This window comes from Panulirus ornatus, chromosome 42 (genome assembly GCF_036320965.1).
Source record: "Panulirus ornatus isolate Po-2019 chromosome 42, ASM3632096v1, whole genome shotgun sequence".
NCBI lineage: Eukaryota > Metazoa > Arthropoda > Malacostraca > Decapoda > Palinuridae > Panulirus > Panulirus ornatus.
The window spans coordinates 16,530,019-16,548,019 of record NC_092265.1 but is presented as its reverse complement, the minus strand read 5'-3'; the positions used below and the strand labels follow the sequence as shown (position 1 = coordinate 16,548,019).

The window sequence follows — 18,001 nt, the reverse complement described above, 5'->3', positions numbered from 1 at the left end:
TATATATATATATATATATATATATATATATATATATATATATATATATATATATATATATAATTTCGATCTTATTATGAACCAATATGTATAAACGCATTGTGGCATTTGCTGCTTACTATCTACCAGGATTATTCAATGATTCTTGAGGACAGCATTCATCCTTTCGAAGCTTTTCTCATTATCATTTACACTGTCACGTAACAGCATGAGGACACCAGCATTACGTGTGTGAATTACACCAACTCAAACGTGTATGAGAGATCCGACCAAGCCATACTGGTATGACCTCATCTTCCATCATGTAGCTAAAATGACAGTGCATCAACTTTCATGTATACGCCTTCATAATAGACTGTGTTCTCAAAAGTGCTTCTTCTGCAGCACATTCAAGAGAGTTTACGGGCTAGGTTCCTATGAAGGAAAAAAAAAAATGTTTCCGTAAATAACGCAACGTATGAAACTGATATGCAGGTGAACTACAGTCTAGGTAACCACTTACGATATCTTCAACTATTAAGCTTCAATATATGAATACTGACACAAATATTTTGATATTCCATATCAGAATATTAAGAAGAATTCAAGATAGTGTTGAACAAAAACTTAGATACAAGCTTGCTAATTTTAGGTAAAATATCCTACATAATGTCATCTCTGTACTTATGCACATCTTTCAGAAAAATACGTAATGAAGATCACGACTTATATCAGTCTTTACGAAGGAAAATAAAAGCTCTCGACGGTATTGCTTTTGATTATATGAATCTTCATTCTGAAGAAGGAAAGAGTTCCATGGCATAATACGCTCTGTCCCTGATGCAACAAGCATCAGATCTAGAGCAATTGAAATATGACTTGGCGGAGAAAGATCAGGCAGAAGAAGGTCCAAAGAACTCAGTTGCAGCCAATATCACCTCCGCTATATGGTATGCACTGCTGGGGACACCCTGGCCAGCGAAATCATTCCGTTGTGTTAGATGACATAATCAATGAGTCATTTACACTATTCCTCCTAGTAGTGTGTGTTAGTTTATGTCCAGCACTCCCTTCTGGGTTTCATTTCTTCGCGGGGGAACTGAAACTCATCTCCATTATAGAGGATGTTATTTTGGGTGACCTGCTGGAAGCCTTGATTTATGCTTGTTTGTCGTTTTCCCGTCTTCTCTGCATACGACTATTCTAGAATCATCTAAAATGGATGACATAAATTAATGTGTGTGTCTACGTGATACGAAAATCAGGAACATTTATCGAAGAATATATGTTCAAATATACAGAGACAAAACGCTTCCAGCTGAGGCGTAACTACGCACAGTTTCATGAGGTACAGCGGATGTTACCATAGACACGTTAGGAACTGTCTTGGTTACAGGAATAGGCGATTTACGACTATGTATCCATCTGTCTACTTTTCAATTGATTCCGTTCCGCGCACTACAGACTCTATTATTCTTTACACAGTACAAAGGAATACAAAGGAAAACGGATAACAGAAAGCCCATGGTCTTAGACGATGTTGTCTGTCAGTCACATTTTGTTTGTTCTTCAGCGCATCTACCGTTTTATACCAGTGATCAAGCAACTGGGTAATGCATGACCTTGATCCCTGAAATCATGCTGCTCTGGGTTGTGTACACTGTTCGATTTCCATAATCTTATTTACCTTACATCTTAGGACCCTCTCAGATATTTATATCTGATAACTGTGCTGTTGACCAGTAGTAATGTATGTCACCTGTAGAACATCTGGGATACGCAAGAATCCAGTGCTCGAGCTGGGTGTGTCTTGTATTTCCTTGAACAGACAGCGTTCTACGAGTAAGGTCAGGAGGAAGAATACATGAGCATGCTGCCAATGGCCCTCTGGAGGTGTGGTGACGGAATCAGCCATTCACACCATGGACGGATTGCTCTATATATTATGTCGTTTGAGGTTCTTAATCTCTAAAGTAACTTGTGGCCTCCAAGACACTGATTCATACTACTGTAAACTCCTTACCATCAGCCGTGTATGTAGCCACTACCACTCTCAGTGGGGTCATGACGCTTCAGGTCCTTGAGATGAGTTTGATAAATCAATTTGAATACAGAAGTTGTGTGTTTGTCTTCTTTCCTCCACTATTTTCTTTCCAAAGTTTCGTATGAAATTTTGACTTTGTCAGTCTCTTCTCTTGGTAGACTTGCTTTCCCTTGATGAATGAGCTGCGATGTTTTGAGATACGAAACTCACTTCGCTCTCCGACAAAGCGAGCGTCGATGACCTTCAAGACCTTTCTGTTGTCTTTTCTTCACCAATATGTACAGCACAAGTCTGGTATAAATAAGTTTGGAATGTTTTCGTTCGTCAGTCTTTCCATCTGATCCTCCGGTGTTTGGCCACTCAGGAGTGATTCCCACTCCCACACATGTAACTCACTGTTCAGTTCCTCCCTTCTCAAGTATGTACATTACGCTAGAAACATCGTGTATACTACTGTCTCCAGAAGGATAGATGTCCTCTAGATCGAGAAAGGATAGAGGGACTGTGATGATTTCACACATGTCTGTATCATCCCTGGATAGCGACACTTCAGCACAATCAAATCTCAAAGTACTGTTACAACATCACAACTTCAGTGTTGACGCCACCGTCACATACCAGTACCAAGTCACTGTACTGCCCTGACAGACAGACAAACAATGAGATCACTCAGTGCAACAAGAGAGAAATCCTTCCTTCCTGGACGCAGCCGACGGGAGAGAGTGATGCAGGAAACAGTTCCTGGAGGTGATTTCACCGGAAGTCAGCGACGTGACGACGCGGCAGCACAAGGCTACTGAGTCATGCAGGGGAAGGACGAGGCGAAGGGAGGGGGTGGGCAGGTGTGTTACCGGCGCGCCGGTGTGGGAGGGAGGGAGGCGATCCCTTGTACCTACTGCCTAAATATTCCAAGGAAGACGCGTCCTCCTGATGGCAGTGGGAAGTTGTCACCACTAATGTACTACAATTCTTGAATTATATATATATATATATATATATATATATATATATATATATATATATATATATATATATATATATATATATATATATATGAGCGTTACCGAAATCCGCCAGCTTGTGGTTACGCCGCAAGTGAAAAGTCACCTTCAGCGGCGTTTTATCACTGGATCACATTCTTGTGGATGAACCTCTCACTCTAAAGGAATCCATCCTTTCCCTGCTACTGATTGTACTACAACCTTGAAATTGCAGGTGCCCCATGAGAAGTGATCCTTGGGGTTATGCAATAATATCAATGTATTATACTGACAGCTCTGACAATAGTAAATCAACAACAATTTGTTTTTCCAATTTCTTTGCCGTTCCCGCGTAGCTAGTTAACAGAAAACGACGAAGAATGGCCTCTGGATGTATAATGCAATGTGAACTAGAGCCTCCCACCCACAGCTAAGCCCCACACACCTGACTATGGTTCTCCCTGTCCACTTCATATGCTCTGGTTCAGCCCACTGACAACACGATGACTGTATCACAGCTCCAGATTACTCTAATCTCGTGTACGCTTCACGCCCTGCTCCAGGTTCAGGCTCGGCCCCTCAAAGCATTATTTCATTCCATCACTGATAACACACACACACACACACACACACACACACACACACACACACACACACACACACACAAACAATCTTGAAAAGGCATTTACCCAAAGGAGACGTCAGAGCGCGACATGGGTCTTTTAGAATTAACTCTCTCTCTCTCTCTCTCTCTCTCTCTCTCTCTCTCTCTCTCTCTCTCTCTCTCTCTCTCTCTTTCTTTCTCTCTCTCTCTCTCTCTCTCTCTCTCTCTCTCTCTCTCTCTCTCTCTCTCTCTCTCTCTCTCTCACTATATAAATCTAGAATGAAAACTTAAGCTACGATGTCGAAAGGACGAGCCTTGCAGCAAGTCCGGACCCGCAAGACGAGTTTATCTCCCCTGGTGGTGACGTCAAGGTATAAAAAGCAACACGTCATCAGCCACGCTGTGGCTACGTCACCTACCAGTACCCGTTTGTGAGAGGAAGCGGAGGAACATACCTGCTGCACGGCCATGCCTCTCAGGAGGTCAGTGGACGACACCACTCGAAGGGCGAACTGGTGAGGGAGGGGAAGGCTATGGCTCACACGAAATGAAAAATCATTTGTGTATTGATTAATGATGGTATCGAACCGGGGAGGAAAAAGAGATGATATATCACAGTCAGGAAGACTCCTGCTATCCCTGGCAAGTCAAACTATCAACCAGACGACATTGAGATGGTACTCATGCGGTGCCCATGTGGCCCACGTCAGTACCACGAGCTGTGCGAAGATACGACGGGATCTGTGACCTTGGACTCTCGAACCTTTCATCTCGCAGTCATGAAGGGTCATTTCCAGGTCACATATAATGCATACAGCGAATCTGGAACTAGGACTGTGGTCCTGCCTGGAGACAACTGGCGAGGAATGAACACACACACACACACACACACACACACACACACACACACACTCACACTTTGGACGCAGCAAAAGACAAAACAAGGAGCAGCTACTTAGGATAAGAAACTCACGCAGGGACGTGAATAAGAAAGTTATAAGTGTGTGCAGCCTGGAGGACAAATGTGAACTAGCAGAACCATGGTGAAGCGAGGGATGAAGTCTTGGAAGATACGGAAACTGACATACTGACATAATCAAGCCATCAGAACAATCTGTCATATAAAAGGCCATGATGACGTATCTCCAGTCAGGTTGAGGGAAATTGCGAGACAGTTGCTAATCGACTCTAAATATTGTTTATTTGGTCATTTGAGGCATTAGATACAGAGATGTGGAAGAGGACAAAGGTCATGCCTAAAGTTAAAAGAAAGGGGATTGAGAAATCGCGCTGACCTACACACGTCTCACTCACAAGCGTAGTTTGTAAAATGTTGGAAACGATCATCAGAAGGCAAATGAAAGACCGCTTATAAAGGAGAAACTACCTAAATGGGAGGCAACACGGCTTCAAAGAAAAGATCACGTAAAACGAACCTTTTAGAATGACATGACACGGTGACCTCTATCTAAAGATCTGTGAACGGTATGGGAAGAGTGTGTCCATGGGCTGCTAGAAAGCCTTTGATCCTAAATCCAGTAATCCTTATTTTCTTCATAATTTTTTTTCTCATAACTAAAAATAAAAAAATATTGTAGCCCTCAGGTAAAACTTAGCCCACGGAAGTATACGAATAAACAAACAATATAACATGTACGAGCCAATCAGAGTCCTGGGTGGGAGAGGTGGCGGCCATGTTTACTGTTCTGTAAATATTGACGCATCGTCCAAGCTCCGCTGTGGCTAATGGACAACCGTTTTCTGGCCAACTGCTGGGTTGACTTTTACACCTACAGGACGCAATCCTGGCCACCATAGTTTCAAACCACTCACAATTCTGAATGTAAATTAAACCTTCACAAATATTGTAACTCGAGATCACGTTTTTAAAATCCCAATTGGTGGAGTTGTTCGATTTGCATCAAGAATTTCTCAGTGTCTCTCTCCTAATTGCCTCTACATCCTATCCTTTCTTTTACTCTCGTATTTCAAATCTAACATACGACTACCAACGTCCAACAACAATCATACAATATCACAAGGGTGAGAAGCACCCTCGATCCTTCCCTACCTCATTAGTGTATTATTTCCCCCGTGGCAAACAGGGATTGCCGTAAAATGGCCATGAGGAGATTTACCACTTACGTCCGATGGCACACTGGCCGGCATATGACCCTACGGTTTACCCCGTCAGTATGCACACGAAATTGAAAATTGCCAGGGTATCATTGATTTAAAGGATGCAGCAATGTGAGCCTCTATGTAGAAAATGGCATAAAACTGGCCATTGCTTCCATTCTCTTTGAGGGGTGAGGAGGAAGCGGATCACTGAAAAATAATTTCGAATTGGCTCTAATCTATGGATCACTTCCAGCAAGACTTAGACTGTGTATAATGTCAAGTGTACTTAATAAAACAAGTATCTTGCCGGGTGGATGTGATGAATTTCGAAATGATCAATGCGACTCGTGATATTTCGGTAGGGTTGGTAAGCGAGTGGTCTTAAGCCACGCCCAACATTTTACGAAGCCTATCCATGTCGCTGTACCGGACTGTGGTCTGAGCCATGCAGAGTATTGCTGCCATAAATTCAGCCTTCTGTCGCTGTACCGGACTGTGGTCTGAGCCATGCAGAGTATTGCTGCCATAAATTCAGTCTTCTAACATAAGCGGAGTTTCAAATATCGTAATGATGTATATCATCAGAACCATTACTTATTTTCATTTCCTTGAGGTGGGTACTGTTTTAATTTCTAAATGAGGCTAAAGAAAATATTATTTCAGAAGTAATATGTAGACCATCATATTCATGGAAGGAAAGTGCATGAGGTGAAATGATTAAAGTATGTGCGTGTGGTAACGTAAAGCATGTATCCTTGATGACCAATTCTGTTCCAATAGAATTGGAAAATGTTAATGACTTTGATTCTATCCGACGTAATAGAAAAAACTGATGACTAATTCAATTCCGAATGACCAGAAAAACGACTTTCTTCTGATAGATTCGAGAAACGTTAATGATTTTATTGCCAATGAACAGAAAAACGTCTGACGACTTTAATTCTATTCCGATTGACCAGAAAAAACGTTTATGACTTTATTCCGATAGATTACGAAAACGTTAACGACTTTAATTCTATTCCGATTGACCAGAAAAAACGTTTATGACTTTATTCTGATAGATTACGAAAACGTTAACGACTTTAATTCTATTCCGAACGAGGAAATCTGAGATGGAAGATTTCCTAAGAGTAGCGCAAACATACAGTATAAACCAGTTTGTTACAGAATCCATTGTGGAACAGGACAGACTTGATCTAGAACTGGGTAACACGAAACAGTTAGTTGATGAGTAATAGTGAGGCATAAGATATAAGTCAGGGAACAGTGACCACAGAGAAATGCCATTCCGCATCACCTGTGGACAAGACAAAAGGGAAAATACCGTTTGCGTCATAGATCCTTCGTACAGTTATTATACCGGACGGCGCCAGGACCTTGTCTGCTGACTTGAAAGTTGGACATAAGGGCTTGAGATCAGAATATTCCTTATATGTTATCAATATAAATCAATAAACAAATAGTTCTCGATGATTGAATACAAAGTTATAGTTTCTCATTTGCTAAATAAAGAGTATAAAGCAGCTCAAAGGAGTGACTTTGACTTAAGGGATTACTGCAAGTAGTTGAAAAAAAATATAAGAAGGAGAGTCCCAAGAGAGGATGAGGGTTGAATTGCAAGGCACTGCGGTTGAATACTAATGGATTCTATCAGTGGTATCATACGAAAGTTTGAGAGGTGACCATACGAGGCTTCTCAAAAGCTTCATTACAACTCATGACGACAAGGTGATCAAACATCTTAGTTAATCAATATCTATTTATAGGAGAACTAGACAGCATTCTGATCTGGGAAGATATCTAGATAGGAAGTAAAGAAAATGGATCACGTAAGTTACGAACAAGACGTCCTTTCTCAGATGAACGAAACCATCAAGTCTCCATCTCCTGACGGGATAATGCTGAGCGAGTGCAGAGTTTCATTCTCTTTAACCTATTTCGTAAACTCACAACGATGGTACGTCTTACCAAGATCAGGGAAGCCTGCTGTTGCAGAGGCAGTTTTCAGAAGAAGGGATAGCCACTTGACTCTAATTATCGACCAGTGTGTCTGACGTCAACTGTAGGAAAAATTTCACGAAGCAATAATGGCTTATCCAATTTGTTGTCACTTCGGAGAAAAAGAATCTAATTGACGAGTCGCTGTATGATTTGACCAAAGGGCAACTGTGTTTAGCATACTATTCCCACCCTAGTCAGAAGTACTGGAGGCGGCAGATAGATGGTGATATAGAACGAACAATTATGACTAAACTATTTCAGAAAAGGATTTTTAACAAGCTTTCCTACAAAGGAGCTACGGGTACAGGGAGGGGTCTGGCTGGGGAAGTCTGGAACTGTGGTTTAAAATAAGGGTGTCAGCAGAGAGAAAGTGGAATTAACATAATGGTTATAATCTACATGAGGATTAGTCCTCAAATGGCGTTCCTCAAGGGTCAACCCTTGTAAATATATCATCTAGAATTTACGTTAATAACCTAAATACTATGAATGAATAATAATCTCTGTAAATTCCTCTGACGACATGGCGATTAGACTTATATAATTTTCATGTGAAGGTATAAAGATTTTACATGATATAAACAAGCAGTTACAGTTGACGAAAATGTAGCACATTCACGTCAGGGCTCAAGGAGGAGGTAAGTATGGATTGGAATGAACGAAAACTGATAATATGCAAGTTGAAGTTTAAAACTACGGCAACATCGTGTTAAAGTTCGTAGCAAAACAAATACAGCTTAGCTTTATCGTCAGCACTGTCAGTAATCAAGTCTGCGATCCAACCTAATTCATCTAAACTTAGCGACACTTAAAAAATATGAAGTGAAATTTAGATCAACGAACGATAGAGGAGATGCAGATTCTCTTGAAATTATGCAAATTGGACAGAATGTTTAGCACCGACCGTGTGACATTTTCCTGATGGGGATCAAGTAAATCAAATTTGTATTCTCTTGAAAAGTCGTAGAGGGACGCGCTCCAAGTGGAAAAAAAAAAGGGACTGAATAAACGACAAATAAAGTAGTGACTAACGGTAATCTAGAGAGAATTCAATCATTGATACGAAAGAAAACATCAAAAATATAAGATAAATGAATGGGTGGGTCTAGGTTTGTAAAGAGAGTTGTAGATGAACGGACTAAGTTGCTGGATATTGGGAAAATTTCTAACATATGTTCAACAACACGTTTGGGCGTAAGGAGGAGGTGCTGCCTTGAATGGGCCACCAGCCTCCCAGGCAAAGGGCGTGGGTCCCACACGGACCCTCTGACCCATGATGCGTAGGGCTCCTCCACACACCGATGTCCAGGTAGACTGGACGTCCTCCGCCGGTGGCTGGATGTCAAGGGAAAAAAAAATCTCAGCGACGGGAGTTAATGCCATGACTTGACTCTAATCACGATACAGGAAATATTGGTTCACACGCAAGTCCAGCGCCGCAACATTATGCTTTAGAAGCGTCCAATGACAGCAATAACTCCCTCCAGTGGGCGTAAATAACAAGACCAGTGGAAATAGCAGTGGTAGCATCATAAACACACACGAGGGGAGTCAACAATGGAATCATGACCACATGAATCACGTGGACATCCCAGTGGAAAATCGCAGCGACACCGCAAGAGCCCACTGGCTCCATTCAGCCCCAGAGAGATGTACTGACACACAAGATCTCCAGGCTGTGATGAAGGCAGGAAGGGCGTGAGGCAAGGACGGGCGAAATAACGTGTGTTTTGAAGCGCAGAAAGAAAACAGTGACGTGATGTTAAGAGGAGGAGTGAGGAACTCTGACATACGGGCAGTGAAGTGAGATATGAAGCGAGAGGAGATAAGTGAGGTGAGTAAAAGTGAGATGTGGTTCAAGCGAGGTAAGGAAACGTAAGATGAGGGGGAAACACAGGTGAGAAGAGATGAACTGAGGACATGTGGTGAGGGAAAGTGAAACGAGGATAAACGGAAGTGATTTGAGGTAGGACAAAATGAACTAGTCGAGGAAGTTTTGAAGTAGCTTCGACAAAGGAGAGATGGGAAAGGAAAAGTGAAAAGGACAAATGCAGGGAGGTCAACAAAAGTGAGAGGGGGTAGGCTGAGGGGAAATCACCTCGAGTGGAGGCTGTTTGCAACTCAATTTCAGTATGCAAATATAGTGGCCATGAATAATTACAACAAGGCCACCCGTGAGAACTGAGAGAGATGACTCCCATACTCACCCTAGTGTGGAGATGACTGCCATACTCACCCTAGTGTGGAGATGACTGCCATACTCACCCTAGTGTGGAGATGACTGCCATACTCACCCTAGTGTGGAGAAGGTAATCACGAATGTTTTTATATGATGAAACTTTCAACTCACGGAAAAAACTAAACGAAACCAAATCTTATATGGAACATTGATAAGAAAAAAAACCAAACATTTGTACTTCTTTATGGAGAAAAAAGAAATAAAATAGAGAAAACGAGATGTAAACTCTCCACTTCCTGACCCTGAAATCCCCCCTCCCAATCTTAACCACTTTGAATATCCAGTGAGTCACAGTGAGGAAAATGGTTGGGTTAAAGAAACAACGTGAAGACAAAGAGAGGAAAAGAAATAGACTCCACCCACCAAACCTCTGCTTCATCATCCTTCACACGACATAAACCACAGTCCATCATCATCACCACTACATACACCACAGTCCATCATCACCACCACTCCATACACCACTCCTGTCATCACCACCACTATATACACTACTCCTGTCATCACCAACACTACACTTAACATATTCATCTCCACCAACACTAAACTCCCACCGATCACCCACACTCTCGACTACAGCCACGTAACCACATTCTCCAGCACTATCACCATTCTCCAACACCACCACCACCACCACCACCAGTGTCTATGACGACAATGACAACAAAGAACATAAAACCTTCCTACCAATGTATTACCTCAGCACCATCCCTGTACTAAGCCACTACCGCAACCACAAACCTCCACGAGCACACCAATAACCTCCATCACGTCCACGTCCACAACCATATACCACACAACCACTTAAAACCACACAATTAAGTCATCACCAACACTATGCAGAGCAGTAACCTCCAGCATGCATGCATATCCACCACCACCACCACAATGTGCAACAGCAACGGTCCGTACCTAACACCCGCCTCCCGTGCCCACCACACCAGCAGCCGTGAAGAACCCACCACCCCACCCCTCATGGCCACTACCAAAACACATATGGTAGGAGGAACAGCAGTGTTCCCTGAGGCACCAGCAACAGCCAACAGTTAAAGAGGAATTAACCAAGCCAACTTGACCTGTGTACTGATGAGACTTTCAAGGTGCGTCACACGGGAACTATCAATAGTCATGCGTGGCACGTAGCCTAGCCAGTAACACCCTTGGTACTGGAGGCTACGCCAGACAACACTGCAGGTGGGATGAGGAGAGGAGAGGAGGGGGTTATGATCTGACGTGGAGGGGAGGCTGGTCGAGGAAGCGCCAAGGTTAGGCTGTGGTTGGCAAATACTGTCGTGATAAACAAATAAAGGTCACATTGAACTTACAGTCATGGAGAACGCACTCCATTGTACCGCGCTAATAATGTATCAATATTTTACAATCGAACGATTTTGCACAGAAGCATTCTCTTTACGCATAAGTAATACATCATATGACTTTATAGGTGTTACCGGATTCCGCCTGCTTGTAGTCACAGTGCGAGTGAAAAGTCACCTTTGGTGAGGCTGTATCAAAAGGAGTACAGTCTCGTCAATGAACTTCTCACTTTAAAGGAGTCTAAACTTCCCTGCTACTGTAGGTAGCGCAATCTTGGGCTGCAGGAGCCTTTTGAAAGGTGCTGGGTAACACCAAGAATGTTTGTTAGAAATTGGTGCCGAGGTAATCATATATAAGTAAAATAAATATCAATATGAACTAACAATGTGGACTCATATAAAGTTTACATAATTTTCACTTCAACAGTAACCAGTTCAGGCGGGTCTATTATGAAGGAATGAAAGTTTTGATATGCAGTCTGCGTCTGTTTACTATTTGAGATCTGTTTGTTGGGAAATTAATGGTCTAACATCTTAATCTATCGGTTTGGTTTTCCCATGATCTGTGTCTTCGAAAGTATGGTATCTGTGGTCTAATTGGACTGCAGTTTCAACTGTATACATCCTGTGTTCTATAACTTCAAGGTTATGATTGCCAAGTAGCTGTGAAGAGCATCTTCATCCCGCTATCAGTCCTAGCTGGTCCGGGCTCTCTACGTTGTTGGATTACCATTACCATCACATTATTGTTGATGATACGTCATACCAGTGCAAATGCCTTGGGTGTTCATTTTCTTTTGGCTTTACCCTTTCCTTATGATGAGGAGCTGTGTCAGCAGATTTTAAAAGTCTTGTCAAATAATGTCCCCCTTGAAACTATAACTAAAAAGACGGTGAGCGTCGGGCCCATTTATTTTCTTTCATTCTAATATAAATCTCAAGACATCATGTCCAAAAGAGGAATAAATTGGCGATTTATTGATGTTTATTCTTTTGGAAATCAGATGAGGCAAGGTTAATAATAGTTAATATGGTTATCACTGAGGAAGTACTGATAATATAGTTCTGCTGAGCTCTGAGTTCTAAGGATGATTATCAGCTTACGACTGTCTTACAATGTGGCACAATCCTTTCTTATCTTTCATTTGTACTCCTTCGTTTCTACATGCGAGACACTTACTGGGAAATATCAAATATTTTCCCTTGGAATACGATGTCTGTTTCCTTGCTAATACATAAATTATTTTCAAGTATTGTTCAATGGTTTTGATTTTCCTTTCTAGATTTTGTTTCCTCGTAGTGAGAGCTGAGGTGGATAAGGAGTTTTCCTCTTTGACTAAGAAAGCGATATGTCCTCGTTCCAATCTACGTTTCTCTGTTCCTTCTGGGTTATATCTGATGCCAAGGTGACAACCTCTTGTTCATCTCCTCCATGCATTGGTGTGGGAGTATGATGTCTAGATATGTTATCACAACAAAACGGGTCTACGTTAGAGTCTACCCAGTGTACGTTACTGCTGCTGCTGAGGTTCAATCTCCTGAAAATTCCCTTGTGGTCATCAGTCCTAGGGAGTATAGGGTCCAAGATATGAGCCAGGTACACAGTGAGTGTATGTAGTTTTAGAATTATACTTAAGACCTGAAGAAGGTGTTATATGGTTTTCGGATGTTGTGGTTATGATTTGAATTCGATGGCTTTAGTGGCCCAAGCAGCTGACAGCCCAAAAGCCCAACTGATCAAACAAACAACCATCTGTCTCGCGATCTTAATATGATTACATAATTATTTGGGTGACGTTGATGTTATGAAAAAAGATTCTTTCTTTTTTTGCAAAAGTTAATTATATTCTTTTCCTTATTCTGTTGTTTGTTGCCTTGGGGTCTATCCCACAACAATGGAAAAGTTCTCTTTATTTGCAGTCCTACATCTTGTGGTTAATCAGGTGTTTCTTCAATCCATTTCACGACAATCTAGGTAAACCACACCGAAATTCAAAAAGTTTTTTTTTAACCTTCCAGTCTACAACCGCAATGTGGTCACATGATAGGAACGGGAGGCACTTGTTGCCTATTTGATCAAATGGCCTACTAAGAGATAAGACATTTTCTAAGCCCTACCCTAGCACGAAAAATGAAATAAAGAAGTGCCATTAAGATCAGCGGGACATAAGTAAAGCCAACAGATACTGAGATTAATAACTGGGCTTAAGAAAAGCAATGAGAAGTCTGGGCACAGGTAGAACAGAACTGGGTCAGAACCACGGCTGCCAGAGAGAGAATGGGTACCTGAGGACGCTGCAGGTGGGACAGAAAACGGGATTAGGAAAGTGGTGTCTGAGAGGGACTTACTTTTCTCCCACTTCTCCCTGAGGATGGCGAGGGAGGACATGATCTTGACCCGGTGGGCCTGGTGTCGCACGCCCAGCTCCTTGACGGCCGCCTCGTCGTAGTACAAGATGTCCTGCAGGGAAGACGAGCCAGTGGTAAATGGTGAACACTGCGAGGAAGAAGAGGATAAGTGACGCTTAAGTACTATAGAGAGATTTTCAACTGACATAGTGACACTTACGTACTACAGAGAGAATTTCAACAGTCGTTGCCAGAGCTAAAGTGAAAAAAAAGATTCTTCTGTTTTTCATCATCTCTTGTACAGAGGAGATTTCCTCCTCCTCCAAGCTCAGCTACACATGACGCAGGCGTCAGTACTTGCGATGTTTACAGTTTTGCTGTACTTATGACAATTAACGATTCCATCAGTTATGTCTTACACGCTGGTTGTGCCTGATGAGTGCAATTTTCCTGTACACACTGGGAACCCAACATTTCAATATCTTACCATATACACATCACGATGTATCTCTCTAGTACTACTACAATTACTACTACTACTACTACTACTACTACTACTACTATCATTAATATCATTATCATTACACAGCAACAAAAACTTCTCTGTCTTTGTATAATATTGCTAATCGTCGTCTGTCTTTGTTGGCTGTACATGGCGGCGTCGTCTCTCGTCTAACAACAACTTCCCGTGTTCTAACGTCGAGTTTTCATCGACCATCATGAAATCTTAGAACAATGATACTTGTTTGAATACACGGGTCAACACGGGCCACGTGAGTTGTTAAGGGGGGAGGGGGAATGTCAGGGCCTCTATCTTCCCCGAAAAAAATGATTGGTCAGTCTTCAAAAGTTGATTAAATGGAAATCTGAAATATATGGTATAATTGTTATTGGACGGTGGAGGTGAGTGAGTGGCGATGGTAATAAAGATCGTGGCCCTAACTGATAAAAAATAAAGGGTTAATAAAGTGGCCAGTTTTTAGACGCACGAATATAAGGTCATATGTGTTTACGTCTTTCTCATCTTATCACACTGATCTATGACTCTCTGATCTCCTCCACTGACGCAAACGGCCTCGTTCGAACCCAGTGGTCTGCTGCTATTTGAATGCCTTTTTCTGCTATACCAAACAGCACGTTCTCAGAACTCTCAGTCGCTCGCCACAATTTAGAATCTCTACGGTTCTTGCAAGTTCCATTTGATCTTGGCCCACTTTCCAGTTCGATAATTTCTTCCGTCTCGGTACGTTATTTTGCCACACAAGAGTACGGTAGTGGGGAAAGTATAAACGCATTGAAGAACATCATCATCATCGACCAAACCCGCTGTTGTAGTGTAATAAGGGGTAACGGTTGATCTGCCGCTCTCGCGAGGGCCATGACGTACTCAGCGGCGGGAAGTGCTGCGTAGTGCCAGACCACGCGGCTACTGACGCCACATCTCCCACCATATATGGGGTCACCCAGGCCTCCTCTGACTCAGTTAGCGTTGTGGGACCGAGAGGCAGGTATGTGGTGAGGGAAGGCGTTCCAAAGAATTCCCAAGAGGTTGGTTGGTCCAGGAGGAGAATGCGTGTGCCTGATCGCAGCAGCCTTCCCAGTGTCCTGTGGCGTGGTGGTGGTGATAACAGCTCTGTGTGTGTGTGTGTGTGTGTGTGTGTGTGTGTGTGTGTGTGTGTGTGTGTGTGTGTGTGTGTGTGTGTGTGTGACATGGGAAGACCCAGGCGTAGAACGTAGAAGTTTGGATAACCTACGATGAATTTGCACTCACTTAAGAGGAGGAGGGCTAGAGGGGATGTGATTGAACTTTTTAAGTGAGTGAAGGATAATAAAGGTAACATGAATAAAGTTCTTAGAATGGCACCACCGGATAGGACAAGAAATCATGGATTTGAATTAGAAAAAAATAGATTCAAGTCGGATGTGGGTAAATATTGGTTCGGGAACAGGGTAGTAGATTAATGAACAAGCTGACAAGTACAGTACTGGAAGCTGTCATTAGGTAGCTTTAAATGAAGGTTGGATGTGTTTACTGGTTCAGGCAGTTGTTTGTAGTTTGGACAGACTGATGGTTGTAGGGTGGACAGACTGATGGTTGTAGGGTGGACAGACTCAGGACCTGCCTAGCATGGAGCAATAGGTCTCTTACAGTGTCCTCACTTCTCATGCTCTTATGTAACTTTCGATCATCAACACCAGTTCATTCTGCTGGCTGTCACCTGCGTGTCTGCTCTCTTCCATTCTCAGCGGGCCGAAGGCACTTGTGTTCCTTGATCTTACTTAGAATATGAACATAAATATTCTGTGTCTGTGTCGACAGAAATATTCTGTTTGTGTCTATCTCACTGACTGCCTTTTACTTTTTTTCGTGAGCTTCATGCGACATTTTGATCTTACTATCCATGTTCTTTAATACTTTCTGCAGGATCTCATTCCTTTGTTGAAGACATTGTAGCACGTCGTCATGCCCTTCAGAGAGAACATCATCTTCGTACTCGTCTGTACTATTTACAATTCTTTCTCAGCGGTGCGTCACCAGCTCATTTCAGATGTATCTACAACCATCCATCTCGGACATTCGTTTGGTACTTTGTAACTGAAGAGTGATGCCCAATGTACAGCTCATTCTTCAGCTCTTCCCACTTTATAAACTTATTGTCGAATATACATCACCTGAGTTCACCTCATGTTGGAGTGCGTTACACTGCGGTGGAGGTGGAGATGCAAACTCGCTCTCATACTTTTACGCAACTTTAATGTGGTAAGAACCCTGTCATCGCGCATGACGCATGCGTCGGCCAACCCTTGGTGGGACCCGCACGGGTTAGAACCCTAGACGCGGCGGTACACCAGCAGTTCACCCAGCTGTTCATCCTCCCCTTGGGGCTAGTCAATAAACTGGGTACCTGGCTTGGTTTATGAGGAATGGGAGGTATTTGGGAAAGCTGTACTGACATGTGCAAGAGAAGTGTTGACAAGAGGAAGGTGGGAAGTAGGAATGTGAGGGAACTGGGAGGTGGGCATGTGAGGAAGGGTGATGGGATGACAAAGGGAAGTCGCTGGTGAGAGAGAAAAGTGAATACATGGTTAAGTTTCTGCTGATCTCCTACCCTCCCAACACAGGCTGTTGGGTTGGGTCGTGGTGTGGTGGCCGAGGAGGGAGGGAGTGGTGGTGGTGACGAGGCTGGGTGTGGTAACCAAGGAGGGAGTGAGGAAGTGAGTGGTGGTAGTGAGGGAGGGTGTGACAGCCAGGGAGGGCGAGCATTATGGCAATAAGGGAGGGTACAGTACCCAGGGAGGGACAGTGTGGAGGTGGTGAGGGAGAGCCTGAAGCTGCCAGAGTATCTGAAATGATGACGTTACTTTGGCTACGTATTTGGGAAAATCTGATCCAGCGAATCATTTTTTCCCCAACGATTCTGCTGCTCCTTGACCAAGAACCCAGCTGTCACAGAGTGTAAAGAATCATTTTTATTCAACATCATTACATGGAATACTGACACAAAATACCATGACGCTACGCTACGTTATATTCATTCATGTCTTCATAATGTGCATGACGATGACAGCCACTGTTTACATCTTGATATTTAAGTACTGATGAAGCCAATACTTACACACAACAGATGATCAGTAAATTGAAAATTTTTATATTTCATGTTTTCACAAAGCTAATATGTAGTGACTCCCTGGATGTAACACCCATTTTCTTACACGATAATCTACATTGTCAGGTCGAGAGACGAGAGACTTACGTAACTCTTAGTAAAAGTACCGCTGTCCTCCGCCTCAGACAACCTTTCATAAATCAAACCCTCAGTCTCTTCATGCATGAGAACTCCGTTTCTCCATACATTCTTAACAACCTCAGCACCTCTCTCTCTCTCTCTCTCTCTCTCTCTCTCTCTCTCTCTCTCTCTCAAAACCACCATAATTCTTGTTTCCTTTACGCAGAGCCCGCCTTCCTGTTGCTCGAGACCATTCCTCTTCCCCTCTGCCTTATCAGCGTGAGCACTCCACTTGCCTCTCACCGCCGCCACCCGGGCTAGGGGGAGCCACCGCTGGTGTGTAAACAAATCAATACTCAGACTATTTTCATCCCAGGTGTATGGGATCCCCCTCCACGCCACGGAGGTGCCGGTGATGTCACTGGCTACATCGAAAGCACACAAAGATTTATTTGCTCATAGCATTACATTTCTTGAAGGAAGTTTACTGAAGGACTTCGTAAAACTGAAGACTATGGAAACAGAAGTGAAAGATAAGATGATTTCGGTAGAGTGTTGCTGAAGAATGACATTTTTGTAATGAAGAACAACAATGACATCTATGGCTCTAAGTCATTAACTTGTTTTCTAAGCTATGCCA

At 42.8% G+C, this 18,001-nt stretch overlaps 1 protein-coding gene across 4 annotated transcripts in view; it reads right to left on the bottom strand.

Annotated features, from left to right (window-relative positions):
- The window catches only part of LOC139761939 (breast cancer anti-estrogen resistance protein 3 homolog), a 680,749-nt gene that overhangs the window by 212,717 nt on the left and 450,031 nt on the right, over positions 1-18,001 (bottom strand). For all 4 annotated transcript variants that reach the window (XM_071686635.1, XM_071686632.1, XM_071686633.1 and 1 more), the window contains exon 3: positions 13,634-13,745. In XM_071686635.1, the coding sequence (XP_071542736.1) occupies positions 13,634-13,745 (112 nt within the window). The remainder of the gene's footprint in view (positions 1-13,633; positions 13,746-18,001) is intronic.